This window comes from Hylobates moloch, unplaced genomic scaffold (assembly GCF_009828535.3).
Source record: "Hylobates moloch isolate HMO894 unplaced genomic scaffold, HMol_V3 SCAFFOLD_23, whole genome shotgun sequence".
Lineage (NCBI taxonomy): Eukaryota > Metazoa > Chordata > Mammalia > Primates > Hylobatidae > Hylobates > Hylobates moloch.
This window is the reverse complement of record NW_026652298.1, coordinates 14941278-14967728: the sequence shown is the minus strand read 5'-3', so window position 1 is coordinate 14967728 and position 26451 is coordinate 14941278. Positions and strand designations below refer to the sequence as shown.

General features: G+C 35.5%; 1 protein-coding gene across 1 annotated transcript in view; it reads left to right on the top strand.

Annotated features, from left to right (window-relative positions):
- ADAMTS6 (ADAM metallopeptidase with thrombospondin type 1 motif 6) overlaps positions 1-26451 on the top strand; it is a 333888-nt gene that overhangs the window by 145091 nt on the left and 162346 nt on the right. Inside the window, exon 8 of the mRNA XM_058433874.1 lies at positions 752-857. Coding sequence (XP_058289857.1) covers positions 752-857 — 106 coding nt within the window. The remainder of the gene's footprint in view (positions 1-751; positions 858-26451) is intronic.

The window sequence follows — 26451 nt, the reverse complement described above, 5'->3', positions numbered from 1 at the left end:
CAAGGAGAGAATACCTTGAGTAACATAACATTTCACTGGAATCAGCAAATTAACACCATAGTATTTGCTTTGTTAGTAAAACTCTAATGCATTGAAGTAAGGGATAAGAGAGAGGAAAAATGACACTGAATGTGTGAATGACTTTCCTCCTATTAAAATACTAAAAGAAATTGTTGCATCACTGTCAGGATTAATTTGAGAAGATTAAAAAAATATGCAAAAACCTCCCATCTTTAACAGTTCTCCTTTCCATCTTTTGAATCATTCATTTTATTTTTAATAAAAATATCACTTAAAAATCATTTGGGATTCCCCCTTTTTTTGGTAACTAGAAAGTTGCTTGTATATTTTTATGAACCCACTAAACTTAAACAGATCTCTTTAGAAAAATAATGTGGATATATTTTGCTTTCTACAGCCTGAAGAATGTTAAAATAGAAATGCTTTCTTGAATTCCCTCTTCTGGCTCAAGTTTCTAGGTGGTCCCAAGTTACCAGAAGTAAAATTTATAAATCTAACCCCTAGTCTAGACATTTTCCAGCACTGACTGCAGTTCAAAAAATATTAATGTCTAGCCGGCAAAGTGAAATTCCCCCCAGTGATTTTGCAAATGACTAGAAAGTTAACCTTTTGCCAATGGCTCCTTCTGTGCATGGAGGTTATTAAAAAGAATCCAGGCATTTATAAGTATAGGCTTTTAAAGACTGAAACACCTTGGCTTGACCCTTTGTGTCTCTTTCTGTTTATTCAGGCTTGGCCTCTGTGGCTGGAATGTGTGAGCCTGAAAGGAGCTGCAGCATTAATGAAGACATTGGCCTGGGTTCAGCTTTTACCATTGCACATGAGATTGGTCACAAGTGAGTGAGTTTAAGAAAATCAAAATAAATTTTATAACTCCGCTCTTGAGCAACTTGTAACTACTGTATGGAAAGGCTGTGCTGAACCTTATTTTACTGCCTTTTTGTCTGATTCCAATAGAGGATGTTATTATTCTTGGTATTGGGATAAATCATCTTAAGAACTGGAGACTTGTTAGATAATCTTTGTTATTCAAAGAGTAGTATCCTCAGTGGTGAATGCACCACATTTAAGTTTTTGTTCAGTCTCCTCAATACGTGTTTCCTTATAAAGTCCAGTTATTTAAATGATCTTTCTTTTCCTCAAGTGACAATGCATATATATTTTAAAATCATTGACATCACTACCATAAAATGTACTTTTAGTTTTCACTCTTCATACAGCTGTCAGCATCCCTTTTCCAGGCATAAAGTTTGTGCAGACATTGCTATGTAACTTGTATTTTCAGGTGCATTTCTATGTCATTGATAAAAAAAAAAAAAAAAAACTGCAAGAAGTACACAATACCATCCTCCTTTCTTTCTAGGAGGACCTGAAGGTTTTAATGTTTGTTTTAAGTGAACCTGTGCCGAAGGAAAAACTATCTTATGCACCCTGCCCCCCACCCATGCAAAAAATACCATTTTTAAAAATTTTAAACAACAGGCAGTAGTAATATGAAAGCCTATTCATGTGGAGGGAGAGGAGAGAAGCTTGATAATAATACTTTTTTTAAAAATTTCAACATTTGTGTTGAAATTTGACTTGAATTGACTGAATTGTTGAATTGACTGAATTGTTGAAATTTGACTGAAAGATGACTTGCCTCAGTCAATTTCTAAGCTGATTCTGATGCTTTTATAAAGGTAAAAACTAAACAAAAGAGCTTCCAATTTACTAACGGGATTTTTTTTTTTTTTTTTAGCAGGAAAGCTCTTCTAAAACAGAAACAGTTAACATTTAGCAAATGACTAATTATATCTGCTAACAAAAAATGAGAGAAAACTTTAAAATATTAGTCAAGCATTTTTAGCTAAAACAACCATCTTACTTGCAAGAACTCGTGACATTTGTATAATTTAAGTTTTATATTCTGCCTTTTTGGTGGCGACATAGATAGGGGAAAAAGAACAAATAAAAATCAATGTTTTTTATATACTTACCTCAGGTAATTCCTGAGGTAAATCTGTAGTTCAGCTTTTTTGTTGTTGTTGAAGTGGAGAGTAAAATTGGGTCAGTCAGCTGCATTATTTCAAAATTGCAATCAAATTTTATCAAGTTGATATGATTTAGGTGTAAATTTAAATAAACAGCAAGTTTCAAACCTGGCTTGATTCAGACACAGGAAAAGTCAGTATTACACTCTTAATGAAGACTTAAAAATATTGGTATTCTACTTTCCATTGTATTAAGCATCAGGTGAATAAAAGGAAAAGGCCCTCTTAACCAAGCAGTTTATCTTTAATTCACTTAAAAATCTGGCTAATTAATGACTGTCATACTCTTATGCAATCAAACTGAATTTAATAGGTTCTGTTAGATTCAGTTAAATTGGAAGGTTAGGAAAAGTAACATACAGTGGGTGAACACTGTGTATGTGAAAACACTATTATCTTATGTAGTCACAAGTTAGTCAATGTCAACACACACATTTCACATTCCATTCTTGTATGTACGTACTTAAATAGCTGAGGTGAGGGTTTATCTTTCTTTGTATCTTTTATAAAGGTTCTGATTGGGCAACTTTCCAGGTTTCCTAGATTTTGTTGTTGTTGTTGGCCTTATAGGTAAATCCTTTCAGTTCTTCCTACAATGAATGGCTTGTACTTTATGTAGAAAAATTGTGAAAGAGAAATAGAATATACCTCTGAAATTTTATGTATCTTGGAGTAACTTTGTTTCACAGTTAACTCTTGTTTGAAAGTATGAGTGTTAAAAATGGGGAAAAAATTCCACAAAATCCTTGGATTGAGAGCCAGAAAAATGCTTCCATTTAAAAATGTTGACAGACCAAAAAAAAATAGCTTTTTCCCCATGTCCAGTTTATTACCATGTTTCTATCCCCCTTCCCCAGACAACTGGGCAGATGTGTTTAGCATATATAGTCTGTTTTGCATTGCTCTAAAGGAATACCTAAATCTGAGTAACTCATTTTAAAAAGCGGTTTATTTGGCTCACAGTTCTGCAGGCTGTATGAGAAGCATAATGCCAGCATCTGCTTCTAGTGAGGGACTCGGGAAGCTTCCACTCGTGGTGGAAGGCAAAGCAGGAGCCAGTGCACCACATGGCAAGAGAGGGAGCAAGGCAGATGCTGTGCTCTTTTAAACAACCAGCTGTCATGTGAACTTATTATAAAGCAAGAATTCATTCATTCTCCCCAGGAAGGCACCAAGCCAATTATGAGGGATCTGCCCCCATGACCCAAATACCTCCCACCAGGCCCCACCTCCAGTATTTGAGATCACATTTCAATATGAGATTTAAAGGGAACAAACATCCAGACTATATCAACATACTATTTTTTTCAATATGTCAAATTATTATTTGGTCAATTAGGGAAAATTTGTTTCATATGTAAAGATCCCTTTACTTGCTTTTAAGATCTTAGGGTTTAGCCTTTAGGGACTTAGCGGTCAACTCTAGCACAATTCATGTCATCATTAAAATACAGTGATCTCTATTCTTCCTGACCCAAAGCAGTAGCCATAGTAAATATATCAAATACATTTTCAGGTGAAGTATACTGATTTTTTGTGACTTGTATCCTTTATGAGAATGGATGTTAAGTGACGTGATGATATCAGCAGATTAATTACAGTGAAGAATATTTGACCATAAACTACTGAGAAGAGCGCCTACTGAGTAACTAGACTGTGTGAATATTTTCTCCCTTTCTTTAAATTGTGTAGAATATGGTTTTGCACCCAGTGTATACTTGTGTAGGGATATAATACTTATTTAAAATAGCTGTGAGATAACATTTTCTTTGGCTAGGCCTTAGTGACCACTTTTATTTCCCTCCATCCTCTCCATCCTTTTGTGAAAACAAGAAATTTGTTTCCTTGTCAAGTGAAAAATTGAGGTTTATACTATATTTAAATGACATGTCTAGGTTTAATATAGGCTATAAGCCAAAGGCACTTAATGAAACCTTATAGGAAAGAATGTTCTTTGAAAGATTTTAAAAATTAATTACGTAGTTGCCGTGAATTTTATAAGTTGAAAAGATTATAATGTCAAAGAGGGGTGGCAAGAATTCAGCCAGACATCTAGTATATTGAGAAAGCTATCTAGTGTATCTAAACTGTACAAAAACAAATAATCTTAACAAGTGGTCTTAAAAATGCTCATTTTTTGGTTATGAATGCATATTGAAGTATGTGAGACTGAAGTGACATGATGTCCAGGATTTTCTTTTAAAAGAAAGGAAAAAAAGAAAGAGAAAACAAGAATAGCAACATCTTGAATTTTATTATCTTGATGATGTGTTTATGGCAGTTCATTATGCCACTGTTTCTACTATTGTATATGTCTGACTTTTTCCACAAAATGAATTCTAAGATCATACATTGTTTAGGTGTGGCTTAACTCATTTATTAATCATGATTGAGTGAACTTTAAGTCTAATATTGAGAGAATTTTTAAAGTATTACAATCTGTAGTCAGACACTGTGGCTCATGCCTGTAATCCCAGCATTTTGAGAGGCCAAGGTGGAGGAATGCTTGAGCCCAGGCATTGGAGACCAGCCTGGGCAACATGGCCAAACTCTGTCCCTACAAAAAATACAGAAATTAGCAAGGTGAGGGGGCATGCACCGTAGTCCCAGCTACTCGAGAGGCTGAGGTGGGAGGATAGCTGAGCCCAGAAGATCAAGGCTGCAGTGAACTGTGATCATGATCATGCCACCGCACTCCATTCTGCAGTGAGTAGAATGGCGATCATTACAAAGTCAGGAAAGAACAGGTGCTGGAGAGGATGTAGAGAAATAGGAACACTTTTACACCGTTGGTGGGACTGTAAACTAGTTCAACCATTGTGGAAGTCAGTGTGGCGATTCCTCAGGGATCTAGAACTAGAAATACCATTTGACCCAGCCATCCCATTACTGGGTATATACCCAAAGGATTATAAATCATGCTGCTATAAAGACACATGCACATGTATGTATATTACGGCACTATTCACAATAGCAAAGACTTGGAACCAACCCAAATGTCCAACAACGATAGACTGGATTAAGAAAATGTGGCACATATACACCATGGAATACTATGCAGCCATAAAAAATGATGAGTTCATGTCCTTTGTAGGGACATGGATGAAACTGGAAACCATCATTCTCAGCAAACTATCACAAGGACAAAAAACCAAACACCACATGTTCTCACTCATAGGTGGGAATTGAACAGTGAGAACACGTGGACACAGGAAGGGGGACATCACACACCAGGGACTGTTGTGGGGTTGGGGGAGGGGGGAGGGATAGCATTAGGAGATATACCTAATGGTAAATGATGAGTTAATGGGTGCAGCACACCAACATGGCACATGGATACATATGTAACAAACCTGCATGTTGTGCACATGTACCCTAAAACTTAAAGTATAATAATAATAAAATTAAAAATAAATAAATAAAGTTGGTTGGTTTGTAATTTTCTTTTAATGCCTTTGTCCAGTTTTGGTATCAGAATAAGGTTTGTCTTATAAAATGGGTTAAGTCACAACCAACATTATACTGAATGGGCTAAAGCTAGAAGCATTCCCCACAAAAACTGGCATAAGACAAAGGTGCCCTCTCTCACCACTCCTATTTAGCATAGTATTGGAAGTTCTGGCCAGGCCACCAGCTAAGAGAAAGAAATAAAGGGCATTCGAATAGGAAGAGAGGAACTCAAACTATCCCTGTTTGCAGATGACATGATCCTATATCTAGAAAACCCCATCATCCCAGCCCAAACATTTCTTAAGCTGATAAACAACTTCAGCAAACTCTCAGGATACAAAATCAATGTGTAAAAGTCACTAGCATTCCTATATACCAACAATAGTTAAGCCAAGAGCCAAATCAGGAATGAACTTTCATTCACAATTGCCACAAAATGAATAAAATACCTAGGAATACAGCTAACTAGGGAGGTGAAAGATCTCTACAAAAAAAAACTACATACCACTGCTCAAAGAAATCAGAAATGACACAGACAAATGAAAAACTTTCCATGCTCATGGATAGGAAGAATCAATAACAAGAAAATGACCATGCTGCATGTAAATTTACAGATTTAGTGCTTTTCCCATTAAGCTACCATTGATATTCTTCACAGAGCTAGAAAAAACAGTTTTAAAACTCATATGGAACCAAAATGGAGCCTGAATAAATAGCCAAGGCAATCCTAAGCAAAAAGAACAAAGCTAGAGGCATCATGCTACTTGGCTTCAAACTATACTATAGGGCTACAGTAACCAAAACAGCATGGTACTGGTACAAGAACAGACACATGGACCAATGAAACAGAATAGAGAACTCAGAAATGAGGCTGCACACGTACAACTATCTGATTTCAACAAACCTGATGAAAACAAGCAATGGGGAAAGGATTTCCTATTCAATAAATGCTGCTAGGATAACTGGCTAGCCATATATGTAGAAGATTGAAACTGGACCCCTTCTGTACACCATATACAAAAATTAACTCAAGATGGATTGAAGGCTAGTCACGGTGGCTCACACCTGTAATCCCATCACTTTGGGAGGCTGAGGTGGGTGAATTGCCTGAGGTCAGGAGTTTGAGACCAGCCTGGCGAAGATGGTGAAACCCCATCTCTACTAAAAATACAAAAATTAGCCAGGCATGGTGGCACATGCCTGTAGTCCTAGCTACTCAGGAGGCTGAGGCAGGAGAATCGCTTGAACCTGGGAGGCAGAGATTGCAGTGAGCTGAGATCATGCCATTGCACTCCAGCCTGGGTGACAGAGTGAGACCCCGTCTCAATAAAAAGAAAAAGATGGATTGAAGACTTAGATATAAAACCCAAAACTATAAAACCCTGAAAGACAACCTAGGCAATGCAATTCAGGACATAGACATGTGCAAAGATTTCATGATGAAGATGCCAAAAGCATTGCAACAAAAGCAAAAATTGACTAATGGGATTTAATTAAACTAAAGAACTTCTGTACAGCAAAGAAACTACCAACAGAGCAAACAGACAGTGTACAGAATGGGAGAAAATTTTTGCAGACTATGCATCTGACAAAGGTCTAATATACAGCATATATAAGGAACTTAAACCAATTAACAAGAAAAAAAATCCCCATTAAAAATTGGGCAAAGGACATGAACAGACACTTCAAACAAGACATACATACATACATATATGAAAAAAAAGCTCGACATCACTGATAATTAGAGAAATCCAAATCAAAACCACAGTGAGGTAACACCTCAAACCAGTCAGAATGGCTATTGTTAAAAAGTCAAAATTAACAGATGCTGGTGTGAGGTTGTGGAGAAAAAGGAATGCTTATACACTGTTGGTGAGAGTATAAATTAGTTCAGCCATTGTATAAGACAGCGTGGTGATTCCTCAAAGATCTAAAGACAGAAATACCATTCAACCCAGCATTCCCATTACTAGGTATATACCCAAAGGAATATAAATCACTCCACTACAAAGACAAAAGCACATGTATGTTCATTGCAGCCCTATGCACAATAGCAAAGACATGAAATCAACCTAAATGGCCATCGATAACAGACTGGATAAAGAAAATGTGGTACATGCACACCATGGAATACTATGCAGCCATAAAAACAATGAGATCATGTCCTTTGCAGGGACTTGGATGGACCTGGAGGCCATTATTCTCAGCAAACTAACATAGGAACAGAAAACCAAATACTACATGTTCTCATTTATAAGTGGGAGCTAAATTATGAGAACATATGGACACATAAAGGGGGACAACAGACACTGGGGCCTTTTGGAGGGTAGAGAGTGGGAAGACAACTAATGGGTACTAGGCTTTTTAAACTTGGATGTATTAGTCAGGGAAATAACCTATAAAACAGACCCCCATGACACAAATTTACCTATGTAACAAACCTGCACTTGTACCCTTGAACTTAAAATAGAAGTAAAAAAAAAAAAACAGAAAATAAAATGGTTTAAGTTTTCTATTTTTTGGAATAGTTTGTATATTTAATGTTATGTTTGTCTTTAAATATTTTTAGAATTCATCAATGATGTCATTGGAGCCTAGAATTTTTATTGTGGGAAGATTTTTAATTAAAAATTTAATTTCCTTATTAGATATAACATTTTCTAAATCTTCTGAGTCCTTGTTTTGTAATTATGTATTTCAAGTATTACTCAATTTCAGCTGAATTGCCACATTTATTAACATTTGTGATACGCTCTTACTGTTTTTTAATGCCTGTAAATAATTATATTCCGTCATTTATTCCTGATATGTACAATTTGTGTTTTCTCCCTTTTCTCTTCATCAGTCTAGCTATAGGTTTATTGATTTTATTGTTCTCTTTTTAAAAAACATCTTTTGGTGGCCAGGCGCAATGGCTTACGCCTGTATTCCCAGCACTTTGGGAGGCTGAGGTGGGTGGATCTCCTGAGGTCGGGAGTTTGAGACTAGCCTTACCAACAAGGAGAAACCCCGTCTGTACTAAAAATACAAAATAAGCCAGGTGTGGTGGCACATGCCTGTAATCCCAGCTACTCGGGAGGCTGAGGCAGGAGAATCACTTGAACCCAGGAGGCAGAGGTTGCAGTGAGCCGAGATCACAACATTGCACTCCAGCCTGGGCAAAAAGAGTGAAACTCCTTCTCAAAAAAACAAACAACAAAAAAAACCTTTTGGTTTCTTTGATATTCTCTATTGTTTGCTCATTTCCTTCCTTCCTTCCTTCCTTCCTTCCTTCCTCCTTCCTTCCTTCCCTCCCTCCCTCCCTCCCTTCCTTTTTTTTGTTTTTGAGAAAGAGTCTTGCTCTGTCACCCAGGCTGGAGTGCAGTGGCACAATCTCGGCTCACTGCAGCCTCGTGCCACCACACCCAGCTAATTTTTGTTTTCTTGTATTTTTGCATATATATATATATATAATTTTTTTTTTTGGTAGATACGGGATTTCACCATGTTGCCCAGACTGGTCTCCAACTTCTGAGCTTAAGCAGTCCTTCCACATCAGCCTCCCAAAGTGCTGGGATTACAGGCCCGAGTCACCACACCTAGCCTGTTTGCTCATTTTCTATTTCATTGTCTACTTCTTATTATTTCCTTCCTAGTTCTTACTTTGGGTTTAATTTGTCCTTTATTTAAAAACGTTTTTAAGAGAGAAGTTTGAATCATTGATTTTGGACCTCTCTTCTTTCATAAAATTAGCACTTAACAGCTATAAATTTCTTTGTATGCCCTCTAGCAGCATTTCACAAATTTTATTATACTGTATTTTTATTTTCATTCAGTTAAAAATTTTTTGTGTGTGATTTCTTCTTGGATTGTGATTAGATAATATACTCTGATTTTAATCTTTCTAATATTGAAATATGCCTCATGGTCTATCATGTTCTACCTTGATGAATGTGTCTCACATGCTTATTTTTAATTTTTGTGTTTACATAGTTGATATATATATTTATGTGATATATGAGATGTTTTGATACAGGTGTGCAATGCGTAATAATCACATCATGGAGAATTTTGGTATCCAACCCCTCAAGCATGTATCCTTTGTATTACAAATAATCCAATTATATTATTTTAGTTATTTTAAATGTACAGTTAAATTATTATTGATTATAGCCACCCTGCTGTGCCATCAGGTAGTAGGTTTTGTTCATTCTATTTTTTTGGTACCCATTAACCACCCTCCACCTATCCTCCCACCCTCCCCAACTACCTTCCCAGCCTCTGGCAACCATCCTTCTACTCTCTATGTCCATAAGTTCAATGGTTTTGATTTTTAGCTCCCACAAATAAGTGAAAACATGCAAAGTTTGTCTCTCTATGCCTGGCTTATTTCGCTTAACATAATGATCTCGAGTTCCATCCACGTTGTTGCAAATGGCAGGATCTCATTCTTTGTTATGGCTGAATAGTACTCCATTATGTATATGTACCAGATTTTCTCTATTTATTCTTCTGTTGATGGACACTGAGGTTGCTTCCAAACTGGCTACTGTGGATAGTACTGCAATAAACATGGGAGTGCAGATATCTCTTCCATAACATGATTTCTTTTATTTTGGGTATATACCTAGCAGAGGGATTGCTGGATCATATGGTAGTTCTATTTTTAGGTTTTTGAGGAACCTCCAAACTGTTCTTCATAGCAGCTGTACTAATTTACATTCCCACCAACAGTGTCTGAGGATTCCCTTTTCTCTACATCCTTGCCAGCATTTGTTACTTTCTGTCTTTTGGATATAAGCCATTTTAACTGGGGTGAGATGATATTTCATTGTAGTTTCGATTTGCATTTCTCTGATGATTAATGATATTGAACACCTTTTTGTATGCCTGTTTGCCATTTGTATATCTTCTTTTTTTTTTTTTTTTTGAGACGTAGTCTTGCTCTGTCACCCAAGCTGGAGTGCAGTGGCACCATCTCAGCTCACTGCAAGCTCCACCTCCCAGGTTCATGCCATTCTCCTGCCTCAGCCTCCTGAGTAGCTGGGACTACAGGGGCCCACCACCACACCCGGCTAATTTTTTTTGTATTTTTAGTAGAGACGGGGTTTCACCGTGTTAGCCAGGATGGTCTCGATCTCCTGACCTCGTGATCCACCCACCTCGGCCTCCCAAAGTGCTGGGATTACAAGCATGAGCCACCACGCCTGGCCTGCCACTTGTATATTTTCTTTTGAGAAATGTCTACTCAAATCTTTTGCCTGTTTTTTTATCCAGTTATTGGACTTTTTTCCTGTAGAGGTGTTTGAGCTCTTTATATATTCTGGTTATTAATCCTTTGTCAGATGGATAGTTTGAAAATATTTTCTCCCGTTCTGTGGGTTGTCTCTTCACTTTGTTGATTGTTTCCTTTGCTGTGCAGAAGCTTTCTAACTTGATGTGATCCCATTTGTCCATTTTTGCTTTGGTTGCCTAGCTTGTGGGATATTACTCAGTAAATTTTTGCCCAGACCACTGTCTTGGAGATTTTCCTTAATGTTTTCTTGTAATGATTTCATAGTTTGGGGTCTTAGGTTTAATTAAGTGTTTAATTCATTTTGATTTGACTTTTATATATGGTGAGAGATAGGGTGTATCTTTCATCCTTGAAAAGTATATCCGCCCTTGTTGGGCCTGGTGTTCTAGCATTGTCAATTAGATCCCTTTTGTTGATAACGTTTTTCAAGTGTTTGGTATTATACCTTTTCTTTATAGTTGATCAATCAATTACTAAGGGAGGAGTGTTGACAACTCCAAATGCATATCTAGATTTGTCTACGTCTCCTTTTCACTCTGTCAGTTTTTGCTTCATGTATTTTAAGTTTTTAAATTAAGTGCATTTACATTTAAGATTTTTATGTCAGCCAGGTGCAGTGGCTCACACCTGTAATCCCAGAACTTTGGGAGGCCAAGGTGGGTAGATCACTTGAGGTCAGGAGTTCGAGACCAGCCTGGCCAACATGGTGAAACCCCATCTCTACTAAAAAAATACAAAAATTAGCTGGCGTGGTGGTACATGCTTGTAGTCTCAGCTACCTGGGAGGCTGAGGCAGGAGAATGGCTTGAACCCAGGAGGCGGCAGTTGCAGTGAGCCAAGATTGCGATATTGCACTCCAGCCTGGGCAACAGAGCAAGACTCCGTCTCAAAAAAAAAAGAAAAAGATTATTATGTCTTCTTGATGAATCAACCTCTTTATCATTATAAAAAGGAAAAAGGAAATGTTTATTTTTATCCTTAATAACATTACTTATTCTGAAATCTTCTTTGTCTTGTTAATATAGTGGCCCCAGCTTTCACTTTATTGTTTGCATGTTACAACTTCTGTAATTCTTCTGTTTGTAACTTTCTTACATCTTTATATTTAAAGTGAATTTCTTTTAAGCAGCTTATAGTTGTTTAGTCATTTTTTAAATCCAGTCTGACAGTATTCATCTTTCAATTGTGTTATTTCTTTCACATATATACAATGTAATTACTGATATAACTAGGTTTTAGTTGATAATATTGCTGTTTGTTTTCTAGCTTTTTTCATTTGTTTTGGTTCCAGTTTCTTTTTCAATTAATTGAATATTTTAAAAATATTTCATTTTAGAATGTGTATCCTGCAGTTTTTGGATGGAGTATTCTATAAATGTCATTTGGATTAGGTTAATTGATAGTGCTGTTCAGGTCAACTAACTATATATCCTTACTGACTTTTTATTAAGATTGATCTATCAGTTACTGAAAAGGGGTGTAAAAGTTTCTAACTATAGGCTGGGCGCGGTGGCTCATGCCTGTAATCCTAGCACTTTGGGAGGCCGAGGTGGGCTGATTGCCTGAGCTCAGGAGTTCGAAACCAGCCTGGGCAACATAGTGAAACCCCATCTCTACTAAAAAATACAAAAAAATTAGTGTGTGGCAGCGGGTGCCTGTAGTCCCAGCTACTCAGGATGCTGAGGCAGGAGAATTGCTTGAACCTGGGAGGCAGAGGTTGCAGTGAGCCGAGCTCACACTACTGCACTCCAGCCTGGGCGACAGAGCGAGACTCCGTCTCCAAAAAGGAAAAAAAAAAAGTTTCTAACTGTAATTGTGGATTTGTGTATTTCTCTTTGCAGTTCTATAAGTTTTTGACTCACTTTTGTTTTACACTTGGTTGTTAGGTGCATACACACTAAGAATTTTTGTTCTTCTTCTTAGAGAATTGATGCTTTTAGTGTTATGTAATGTCATTCTTATCCATGAGAATTTTCCTTTATCTGAAGCATGCTGTGTCTCACGTTAATATAGCTACCCCAGTTTTCTTTAGATTAGTGTTAGCATGGTATATCTTTTTCCATCCATTACTTTTAACCTAGCTGAGTCTTTATATTTATAGCAGATCTCTATGGTATTCAACATATAGTTGGCGCTTACATTTTTCGCCACTCTGACAATCTTGGGCTTTTAATTGGCATATTTAAAACTTTCGTATTTAAAGTGATCATTGAGATAATTGAATTAATATCTGTCATGTGTGTAACTTTTCTATTTATTGTATTTTGTTTCTTTCTTTTTCTGCCTTTTCTTGTTTTAACTGAGCATTTTATGATTCTATTTTATTTATCTCTTCTCTTAGCATATCAATTATACTTTAAAACATTTTAGTTGCTGCCCAAGTTTGTAATGTGACAATTTTATATATAAAATATATTTAATGTGTACATATATATAAATTTGTAACTAATCTAAGTCTGCCTTCAAATGACACTAAATTGCCTCATGTGTAATGCAGGCTCATTTAAAGAATGTATGTCCAGTTCTTCATTCCTGTTCCTTATGACATTGCTGTCCTTCATTTTATTTATCCACTTACTATAATAACTAATACATTGTTACTATTATTACTTTAAATAGTTATCTTTTATATCAATTAAGAATAAGAAAAATATATTTTATTTTAGCCTTAGTCTTTTTTAATTTTTAGTTTTTATAGATACATAATAGTTGTATGCATTTATGGGGTATGTGTGATATTTTGATACAAGGATACAAGGTGTATGATCAAATCTGGGTGATTGGGATATTCTTTTTTTGATATCCTTCCTTTCTGTATATAGACCTAAGTTCCTGAGCGATGTCATTTTCCCTTTTCCTGAAGAGCTTTAAAAAAATATTTCTTGCAGTGCAGGTCTACCGATAATGAATTCTCTTAGTTTAGGTTTGTCTTAGAAACTCTGTTTCTCTTTAACCTTTGAAAGATAATTTCACGGAACACAGAATTTACATGGTTTCTGATAGAAATAGCTGAAATTTCTATTCTTTTTTCTCCACGAGTAAGGTGTATTTTTTCTCTGTATTCTCTCAAGATTTTCTCTGTGTCTTTTATTTCCTGCAATTTGAATATGATATGCATACATGCAGATTTTTTGGTATTTACCTATTTGGTATTTCTGAACTTCCCTTCCTGGATCTGTAGTTGGGTATCTGTCATTGATGTTGAAAAATTCCTAGCCATTATTACTTCAAATACTTTTCTGCTCCCTTCTCTTTTTCTTCTCCTTCTAATATGTCAATTACATGGAAGTCATACCTTCAGATATTGTCTCAGAATTCCTGGATGGTCTATTCTGGGGTATGCGTGTGCGTGTGTGTGTGTATGTATGTGTGTATGTGCGTGATTCTTTTTTGTCTCTGTATTTCAGTTTGGGAAGTTTCTATTCACCCTATTATCAAGTTCACTGGTTCTTTCCTTTGCATGTTCAGTCCTTAGCATATTCAGACATTCATCATTTCTGATATCTAGCATTAAAAAGCTTTTTTCTTAGAGTTTTCATCACTCTGCATACATTAATTATCTATCTCTTCTTGCATGTTGTCTACTTTTTCCTTTAAAGCTGTTAACATATTAATCATTGTTATTTTAAATTCCCTGTTTATTCCAAAATCTGTGTCATATTTAATCTAGTTCTGATGGTTGTTTTTATCTTTTTTGCCCGTATTTCAGTATGTCTTATATATATATATTTCTTTTACTGAAAGCCAGACATGATGTATTGGGTAATGGGAACTGAGGTAAACAGTCTTTTAATGTGTGGTAGTAGATATTCTGTCAATAATTGCTCATGAATTATGCATGTTTGCATCGTAAAGTGTAACTCTAAAATGAAACTTGTGGCTCCTTTAAGTCTTTATACTCTTTGGAAGAACCAAATGGACTCAGTTTTTTCTGGTATGGAAACATTTTCAGTTAATGTAGCATGACTGAAGCATTTTACTCTGTCAGTTGATTAAGTTTCAAAGCTATATAGTGCCATAGTTTTTTATCCAAACTTGTAAAATCATGCTTAATAATATTATTTTCTTATATCTCCACATTTACATTATAAGTTTTAATCGCTTTAAAATTTTTAGATTTTTCAGATTAGAACATATTGCTATTATTATTAAACTAGTACTCTATATTGTCTTTTAATAAATACTAAATTTTGGTCAGGGCCAGTAAGATGCCAAAATTATGCTATCTATGAATTCACACACATAAATAAATGCACATACATATACACACATACATATTATATATACAATATATATAAAATTTCATCTGTAGACATTCACATAATGTAGACATATTCATGTAGTAGCTAAAACATAGCTAAAACAATAACGTAAAGACATTCTTTAGAAAAGTTATTAAAATAAAGTCTAACAATTAAATTATTTCAATAATTAGGCTTTTGCCATAGTATGGACTAATGCCAAAAAATAGATAAGTCCAGTCTGCTAGTAACTGCATTAAGTATCTGGAATTTCAGTATAAACTCTGTGTGTGTGTGTGTGTGTGTGTGTGTGTGTGTGTTGCAGAAATAATAAAATTACTGAAATAGATTTTGTCACCCTCAAACTTTGGAACTTTGATGAGAGATTTTCTTCATTTTGCTGGAAAAATAAAGAAGTTAATTTGTAGACAGACACCATTGTCCTAATTGACTGGTAAAAGTTTTAGCTATCATTAACTAATTCAAGCAACATTTTTCTCATAGTACTAAGGAAGACTACAATGGCCAAAGTTTCCTTGTTCCAACTATCTTCCCTATCTTTGCAATGACTATTATGTATACCCCCACACACATACATAAACCCCAACATGTTAGTATATCTCTAATAGCTAGCTTCCTCTGGTACCTGGCATCTTTACAGTGACATGAAAGAAAAATGTGTAAAGTAGTAGCAGAAAAGATATAAATAAGTTACGGTACTTTCTTTGACTATTGGAAACTTAACCTTCAACTTAGAAGTGCTTAGACCAAATGTGATCATTATTGTGTATGGTATGGGGAGAGTCTAGGTCCTAGATTCTGCTAGGCACCACCCTTATTAAATACATTCCTACCTAAGTTCAGTATCTTGAATTCACTTTTTAAAGTAGATTGCATATAATGTTCAAAAGTAGAATTAAATTCCAAACTCTGTTTTAGAAAACACATGAGCAAATTGTAATAATTATCCTATTGGGTAAATACTAAATCTAAAAATGTTTGCCAGATGTGGGCATAAAAGGTTCTGAGTACATCCCTTAAATTCTGTCTTTTCTTTACTATAACAAATGATTCATAGCCAAGCTCAGTTATGTATAAGAACAGTTCTCTAATGGAAAATCATTCTAAATTAAGAATGTCATTTTATTCTCCTTTTTTTTTTTGCTCCAATGGGAAAGCTTAACTTTGAGATGTTTACAGTTGGCACAATTTAGACTATCATTATCTCATCATTTTAAAAAGTTGCTTCTTAAAGAAAAAATTAATCATATTAAACAGCATTAGGAAACTGTTCTTTAATCTGGTAATTTTATGTGTTTTATCTCTTTGAAGAACTGACTGATCATCTATTTATTTTTTCCTTTGGAGGCAGACTTTAAAAGTACATGTTCTATGTACTACTGATTGTTTAACAAAATGCTTGACAGAGTTTAAAGTACCATGATTATCTAACAAAAACAATGATGTTGATATATTAGCAACACGATTATCTTCAGTTTAAAAATTAAGTTTGCTTAGACAGAAAAATTTAACGAGGCATTTTAAGATTTTCCTTCGCTATACAGATCTTCTGTTTGGTTTGAAAACATCTGTTATGATTTTAAAAAGAATCTCCAGACTAAATGCAAATTAAATTTATACTCAGTAGGCTATGTTTGCTCTTTCCATTCTTACAAATCTCCCAACAGAACCAATAAGAATTGTGTACCTAAATCAAGAGTAAGCTATTATTTTGTGGTACAAAATGCATTATGTTATTTTCACACTGTTAATTAAGGGGGATCATATAATATAGGAGGAAATAACACAAAGTATGATCACAAATGGGCTGCCTCATGTATCTTAAAAAATGAAAAGACATGATAAGTTCTGTCCTTTATAATAGCGTGCTTTTACCCTATATAAGGAAATTTTGTTTTGTTAAATGACATTTCAAAGGAAAATATCATTTGCATAGAAAACGATCTGCTTTAATATTTAAAATATTTCAGAAAAGCATGCATGTCAATAGACTGATAGATGCTGAGTTACAGAAGCTTAATTTAATGAATAACCTGTATGCCACAATTTCTCTCAGTCTCTGTATAGTAACCACTTTGTCTCTGACTGATGATGCCACTTGTTTTGACCAAAAACTCTCCCCTTTTACCCTTTTATTACTTATTATATAGTATTATATATTTTATTACATTATCCACCATTAAGGGAGGTATGTACACATATGATGCTTCCAAAATTCTGCCTCTCATGGTTTACAGTTAGTCAGCAGTAGTCTCTCATTGATACACAATTTATTTGGATTGAAGAGATTTACTGAGCACCTAATTCCGGAGATTTACTGAGATGGTTACAAGGGATACTGTGCATTGTGGATATAGTGATGATGAAAATAAAAGTCTTATCCTGGAAGAACATCTTTTTTTTTTTCACTTTTCTCTTTTTCTTTCTCCAACTCTCGATCAGTTACTTCAAGAGCATCTTCCTCTAACCCGCTTGCATTCATGAGTCAAAACAAAAAGCAAAATTACTAGGCTAGGGATGTGTAGTGTTATGAAGAAAAATAACAATATGCAATTTTAAGTTTGAACATAAAATAAAATCAGAGTCATTTACCTGTAGAACTTTTTGATAATACTTAAAAGTCCCCTTTAGAACTTCTTCAGTTATTTTCATTCACCTTTTCCTTGTTAAAACTGCTTTTCTTTAAATACCACTAGTTCTATAGAAAACTTTAAAATATATTTCATTCTGCTAAATTGCTAATGCCAATAGTATTGTCATATACTATTCCTCATTTCACAGACAATGATTTAGTGTGCAAAGTAGGTTAAATAGGCTTATTTGAGCCATTCTCAGAGATAAAATAACAATTTATACCATTATTTTAATTCAATTCAATCTAATTTTTTTGGAGACACGATGTCTTTCTGTCACCCAGGCTAGAGTGCAGTGGCATGAACACAGCTAACTGCAGCCTCAACCTCCTGGGCTCAAGTGATCCTTCTGCCTCAGCCTCCCATGTAGCTGGGACCATAGGCATGTGCTACCATACCTGGCTAACTTTTTTATTTTTTGTAGAGACAGAGTCTCACTTTGTTGCTGTATTCATCCACTCTTGCATTTCTGTAAAGAAATACCTGAGACTGGGTAATTTCTAAATAAAAGAAACTTAATTGGCTCACGGTTCTTCAGGCTGTGCAGAAAGCATGATGCTGGCATCTGCTTGGCTTCTGGGGAGGCCTCTGGGAACTTACAATCATGGAGGAAGGCAAAGGGGAAGTGAGGTATCTCAATAGGGGGAGCAGGAGCAAGAGAGAGAGGGAGGAGGTGCCACACACTTTTAAAAGACCAGATCTCACAAGAACTCACTCACTGTCCCAAAGACAGTACCAAGGGAGGTGGTACCAAACCGCCTCCCTGATCCAGTCACCTCCCACCACGCCCCACCTGCAACACTGGAGATTACAATTTGACATGAAATCTGAGCAGGGACACAGATCCAAACCATATCAGTTGCCCAGGCTGGTCTGGAATTCCTGGACTCAAGTGATCCTCCCACCTCAGCCTCCCAGAGTGCTGGGATTACAGACATGAGTCACGGCGTGCAGCTATACCATTATTTTTAGAGCAAATTTTTTCAGGGTTCCAAGAATGAGCTTCAAAACTTGAGAACCAAATCAATTTACAAAGCCAAGTCTGCTGTCTTGTGTAGTTAATCTGAGAGGAGAAATCAATTGCCAAATTGTAGAACAAAGTATTCTGTATATATTCAGGTATATATATTTTACTATATAGAAACTTTCTTTTAAAATATTCTCTCTGTGTGTGTGTGTGTGTGTGTGTGTGTGTGTGTGTGTGTGTGTGTGTATTATAACGGGTTCCCAACCGTGGCCTGTTAGGAACCGGGCCACATAGCGGGAAGTCAGCTGCAGGTAAGCAAGGGAAGCTTCATTTGTATTTACAGCTGCCCCCTTTGCCCCCTCCCCACCCCCACTGCCACCGCATTGCCCACATTACTGCCTGAGCTCCACCTCCTGTCAGATCAACAGGGATTACATTCTCATAGGAGCGAGAACCCTTTTGTGAACTTCTTATGCGAGGGTTCTTAATTGCCTGCTCTTTCTGAGAATCTAATGCCTGATGATCTTTCACTGTCTCCCATCACTCCAAGATGGGACTGTCTAAATGCAGGAAAACAAGCTCAGAGCTCCTACTGATTCTACATTGTAGTAAGTTGTATAATTAATTCATTATATCTTACAATGCAATAATAATAGAAATAAAGTACACAATAAATGCAATGTGCTTCAATCACCCTGAAACCACTCCCCCCCAACCCCACCCTGGTCTGTGGAAAAGTTGTCTTCCCACGGAACTGCTCCCTGGTGCCAAAAAGGATGGGGACCACTGTTATATCACACATCCATGTGTCCACCATTCAGATTTAACAAATATTAATATTGTCCCATTGCTGTTTTGGGGCTTTTATTGTTGTTCCTTGAAAAGGTTGCCAATATCATATTGCTTTTAATTACCATAGTTTTATAATAGGTATTGAAGTTCTCCCCTCCTTCTTCAAAATTATTTTGGCCCTTTCTGAGTCTTTACTTTCCTATATTGATTTTGGAATCTTAGTGTCAGTTTCTATTTAAAAAACTGATAGAATTTTAATTAAGCTGCTTATTCAGCCTTGATGATGGGTTTGCAGGAAATTTACATGATTCCTAAGTGTTTTCTCGTGCACTGAATGAAGACCTGTTCTTATATAAGGTAATGTAAGAACCTAGGTAGGGCCATCCAGGGAGAATTATGCTCCAGAGAAGAGAGAAACCTTTGGATAGGACAGGTGATGAGATAAGGCCAAATGAATAGAATGTCTTTTTTTCCCCTATAGTGGAATAGCTGCAATTCTTAAGATCCTATGTTATTTAAAGTTATGTTTAAAAGTGTTACTTGCATATGAAAAAAATTGATTACCAGCCAGAGACTCCGTCTCGCTCTGTCACCCAGGCTGGAGTGCAGTGGCGCGATCTCGGCTCACTGCAAGCTCCGCCTCCCGGGTTCACGCCATTTTCCTGCCTCAGCCTCTCCGAGTAGCTGGGACTACAGGCGCCCGCCACCACGCCCAGCTAATTTTTTGTATTTTTAGTAGAGACGGGGTTTCACCGTGGTCTCGATCTCCTGAGCTCGTGATCCGCCCGCCTCGGCCTCCCAAAGTGCTGGGATTACAAGCGTGAGCCACCGCGCCCGAGTTTTCCTGCAGAAATTAAATGATTAAAGGTTTCGATCAAACCTAACAAAACAAACATAATTGCATCATTTTTTCCTTTTAAACCACACTCCACTAACACTGTCTTCTCTATTCCTTTGGCCTTGACCTGGCATTTTGACATGGAGCATAATGCATAGGCACCAGTAGTTCTTAACAAAAGCACACATAACCAAATAACACTCCAATGAAGTACCTAGACTAAAGCAACCATGTGTTCCTATGTTACAGACCTAGGCTTTTTACTTTTTTCTTCAAAGTTGGTCTAGTTCCCAATACCCACTGCTGTATAACCAACAGGGGTCTAGTTAAAGCAAATTATGTTAACTAATGAATTAAGCACATTATATCCAATTCACATTATGAGAACTTTACTAGTTTAGTCTGGCATCAAAGCTTAGATAAAGATTCAGTCAGGAAATTGTCAACATCATGGAAGTCCTGTGGATTGCTGTGAGTGTATGTCCCAGAGGTTGGAGAACAAGGGAGTTGCGACTTTAATACCCCAAAGTCAAATGGGATCCTTGCTTAAAAAGAAATGAAGTACTGGCCAGGATCTCAGAGTCTCAGGAGCAGGGGTACTAGACAAGTGATTTAGTTTCTCAGACTGGGATATAAAAGAGTGTCTTGTTCACAAGAAACAGGACCAGAGCCTAACTACTAGAATTCACTTGAAGACTAGAATAGAACTGGACCAACAATATGCCATATTTTAATGCTGCTCTACAAAGCTAATGGCCTCCATCTCTTTAAATTCTAACAATGAATGAAATTGGTCCCTGATCCCATGAGCAGAGTGGAGCCTTGCTGTATATGTGAATTGCATAACTTCAGTATGGTAATTGCAGGAACAAATGGGCAGAAAAAAGGGCAAAGTTCATCATAGTGAAAATGGAATTCGTGGCAGATCCTCTGGATCCCACGTTTTATAAGAGACTGTTGATTGGGTCTGCATTTTAACCTCGTGAGTCTCCTCAGTTTATCCAAATGAAATAAATCGACCTCCACTGAGATTCAGTTCACTTCACTAAACCTCTAAGCCTTCATCACCAGTTGTTAGACTGTTTATATGCTAGGTACAGGGAATAAAATGAAATATAAAACATACTTTTTGCTCAGTGGGATAACCAGTAAAAATGGAATTCGGTGTCAAGCTATACCGATAGGCTTAAAAATTTATTATTAACAGCCACTTTGGAAGACACTTTGGCCGTTTCTTATAAAACTAAGCATACTTTTAACATAGGATCCAGCAATACTTAAATGTGGAAATCAAACTATTAATGATTTCAGAAGATAATATGGAAGTAAATCCCCATGACCTTAGGGTAAAGAAGGATTTTTTTAAACAAGACATAAGGAACATGAAATGTATGATTAACCAGTTCAACCACATTAAAATTAAGAGTTTAATCAAAAGACACCATAAAGCAAACAGCACAGTGGAGGAAAAGGTGTTTGCTACTGTGTTACAGTTAAACACATTTAACTGACACAGTCCAGTTTCAAGAATATATAAAGAAGTACAAATTAATAAAATCAAATACTTCAATAGAAAATATGCAAATACTTGAACACTTTACAAAAGCAGGCATCCGAGGTGTCAATAAGCATATAAAAAAGATGTTCAACCTAGTTAATATTCAGAGAAAGGCAAATTATACCTACTATGTTTGGCACAAATTCAGAAATCTGAAAATACTAAATATTGGTGAAGATGTGGTGCAAAAAGGATTCTTACACACTACAGGTGAGAATGTAAATTGGTGCAATCACTTTGAAAAGCTGTTTGGCATTGTCCAGTAAATTTGAAATTTTACACAACTTATGACCCAACCATTTATTTTGCACATCTATCCTAGAGCAGTGATCCCTGGGATGTCTGAGGCATTTTCAGATCAAAGCTAGTTTCACAAGAGTACTAACACTTCATTTGCCTTAAAAAAAAAAATATTGATATTTGCACTGATTGTGCAAAAGCAATTGTGGGAATAAATGCTGACACCTTAGCATGAATCAAGACAGCCATACTAGTATTCAGTGTGTTTGTAACTCCCATACAGTCACAATAAAACCCACACCATTTTTACTTGAGTGTCCTTGATGAAGCAGCAAAATTATTAGTTTTATTAAATCACAACCCTTGAATTCATGTCTTCTTAATAGTCTATGTTGCCCATTACTGCTGCATGAATGCTGGCTACATGATATTTCTGGGTCAGGGGCAAAAGATGTTATTACAATACAGCAAGCATCATAAGCATCAACATATTTACATTGGTTCCCCTTGGCCCCAAATTCCACAACAGTGACACAATATGGCCCATATAAATGCTGCACACGCAGTGAGTTTGCATTGCAACTGAGAAACACAGAGCTTAAGGAATCTACCACTTTTATGGCAAGTAATAAATTAACCTGTTCATTGTCCAAGAGGAGAGATGTTACCTCATCTCTCAAAATTACCCGGACAAATGGCCTGAGTAAAAGAACAAGTGATCAGGCACCTGCAGCAAGATGTGGAGGATCACAAAAGGCCCAAGGACGACTGTCTCTCCCAATATGTATCTGTCTCCATGTGTGCATATGTGTGTGTGTCTGTCTCCATGTGTGCATATGTGTGTGTATGTCCCTCTGACTCTTTGTCTCTATCTGTGTATGTTCCTAAAACCCTCCACAAATGAGAATCATTAACTCGATGTAATCTGAAATGTTTACTAAACACATAAAACTGGCAATGAAGATATTCTCTTGTTACCCACTGTTCATCCATTGGGGTGGGCCTGAGGTTTGCCAAACACTCCTTTGTTCTTTTTTTTATTCTTCTTTTTTTAAATTATTATTTTTGAAATTCAACAGCAGAGTTGAGTTAGTTTTTTTTCTCTCTATTTATCTATACTTAGTTCAAGGCGCAGCATCATTATCAGTATCAGTTCAAGCAGGGACCCTTCTTGTTTAATACTTGTATTAGTTTTTATATTTCTATAGTCCCACTTATCCCCTCTCATAGACAGCTACTCAGATAAATTTGATATGTATATTTGAATCCCTATGTATCCTCGTAAAATATTGCATGTTGTTTTGCACGTGTGTTTACTTTTTACTTTTTAAGTTTGAAATGATTTCACATTTACAGAAATATTGTTATAGTAGAAAGATTTACCATGTGTTCATTACCCAGATTCAAAAATAGTAAAGATTTTACAACACTTGTTTTATCTTTCTCTATTTATATATCCATAAAAATTTTTCTGATCTCTTTGAGAGTAAGTTGTAGACATTATATCCTTTATTCCTAAACATTTCAGCATGTATTTCCTAAGAACAAAAGATATTCTCTTATATAGCTGTCATACAATGGTCCAATTAGAAAGTTTGACATTGATACACTACTATTATCTAGTATACAGTTCATACTCCAGTTTCATTTATTGTCCCCAGCAATGTTTGTTTTCTGTAGCATTTTTTTCTGCCTAATCCAGTTTCCATTGCATTTACTTGTTATCTTTTGAGTATTTAATCTGGAATAATCTTCAGACTTTTTTGTTATTCAAGGTTGTGTATGTAACTTTTGTTTACTTATGTGGTGTGGTGCTAAAGATCTTGTTCCCTTTCTTAATTTTTTTTACTGTTTTTAAGATCCACTCATATAGGCCAGATATGGGGGCTCACGCCTGCAATTCCAGCACTTTGGGAGGCCAAGATGGGAGGATCACTTGAGCCCAGAGTTTGAGATCAGCCTGGGTAACATAGAGAGACCCCATCTTTATGAAAATTTAAAAATTTTCCAGGTTTGGTGTTGCACACCTGTGGTCCCAGCGACTTGGGAGAATGAAGTGGGAGGATTGCTTGAGCACAGGAGGTCGAGGCTGCAGTGGGCCATGATTGCGCCACTGCACTCCAGGCTTGGTGACAGAGCTAGACCCTGGCTCCTCGCACCAAAAAGATCCACTCATATTAATGTGTAGACATCTAACTTGTTTGTTGCTTCTAACTTCTGCTTAGTATTCCACGTATACATCTGCCAAAAAGGAAATATATTTTATACTTCAGCCTGAACGTCCTATTAAAGGGATCTTTTGAAGCTGATGTCGTGAATGTCAGTTGTAAACTTGCATTGTACTTTGTGTCACTGTAAGTGAACTATTTGACATTGCCAGATCATTTCTGGGATTTCTTATGTTTGAAATATAGATTACAGAAGTATATATTCTCTTAGATGACTAAAACCTAAATCCTTGAGACAACTATCTGCATCTGACACCCAAACTATAAAGATTGTTAATAGAAATAAAACTCAGGATTTTCTCCTTCAGTATTTGAGTTCATTGGTTTTAAAATCTGTTGGCTTACATACATCTGAAAGGATTTTTAAAAATCATGTACCTTATTGTGTATTTTTCAGTTGATGTCTAAAATTTTTCCTTTTATGTCTAAGTAATTGCAAAGGATAGAATTTACTTGCAAATATTGTTATTTAAAAATAGAATTGATATATCCCTCTCTTAAATATATACAGTTTAATCTAAATGCCATAGCAATTAGGTAACTATCATTACGCATTTAAAAAATACATGAACAGGTTCTATAGTCAAAATTTACATCATTTTCCCCTCTTTTAATTCAATGTGCTCATTCCCCTTTAGAACTTTATCTTAATGTATATTTTAATATATCCTAATATATTTTAAAAGATATTTTATGCTTAAGAGTATTTTAAAATTATATACTGTATTATATATCTCTACAGCAAAAACATGTATGTTAAAGTTTATTAATTTGTTTCTATGATCAGAAAGAAAATAATTTTCTTCTGGATTTAATGTTCATTACATTACAATAATTATTAGTTTCAGTGACTGGAAGAATATATACATATTACAAATTTTGATAAATAATTAAATACATAAGTAAAGTTTTTATTAGAAGACCTATCATTAATTGGATGTATTTTTTCAATTATTGCATTTATCTCTGTATTGCTATAATGAGGCAGGATTTCAGCATCAATTCAATTTCTATAGATGTGAATGCTGAGAAAATTTGTTCACATAAGAAGTAGACAGGGATAAAAGGACTTTATTATAGAAATACCACTCAACTCTTTGAACTCCTTTTGAATTATTTGTCAAAATATAACCATGGGAATCTGTCATCAAAGAATGGTTTTAACCATTGATCAGCTGGTTATTTGATTATGTGCTCCTGCAAACCTGATAAAAGTGAGGAACTGGAAACTACCTGATATGGTTTAATTAAAATCAACCATCAAAAGTTATTCTCTTAACATTGACACAAATGTTCAATTGCCTCTTTTCTTGGCACCATGTTTTTATATTCCAAGGCAATGCACTATTATAAAATTATAGATAGGTGAAAGATACGCCTTTCTTTGTAAGATAGAAGATAGGATTTTGAAAGTAGAAGCTTGATTTTCTTTAGAAAAGAGTGCATAAGGAGTCGAAAATCTCAAAATTGATTCTCTTAAAGCCATCTGAGTCTGTCTACACGCCTATCTTAACATGAAACAGGGATACGTATAAAATTACCACTAAAAGGAGATAGTATTTTTAAAGCTATCATTACTTGAAAAGAATCATAGTGTTATTAACACAGAAGCATCAACCTTTCAGAGAAATAAAGAACATTACACATTTACACTACTGAGGTCTTTATGTAAATCTATAGTTGATTATTTTGACAGAATATGTGTCTGATTCGACACACTTGAAACTTCACCTTCACGTTCCTTGAAGACCATTCAAAGAGACTTACTCCATTGTGTTGAGGTCAGACTAGAATACCAAATATTGGTGTTCTTGGAAGGTTATTTGATGTTTTAATTTAGGGCTCTGGATACTCTCATACATTTCCCTTTCTTTGCTTATTTTTGTTCCTCCACCTGAATTACTAGCTCTTCCTAATATGTGTATATGCACATATATGGGGCTGGGAGGAAAATATACATATTTATGTATAATATATATTTACATATAGTATATATTTATATATAATACATATATGTGTATAATAATTTTTATATATTAATATTATATATTAATATATATAATTTATATAAATATGTAATATTGTATATGTATATAATTATATGTATATGTATATAATATGTATATATTGCATATGTATATATGTATATATACA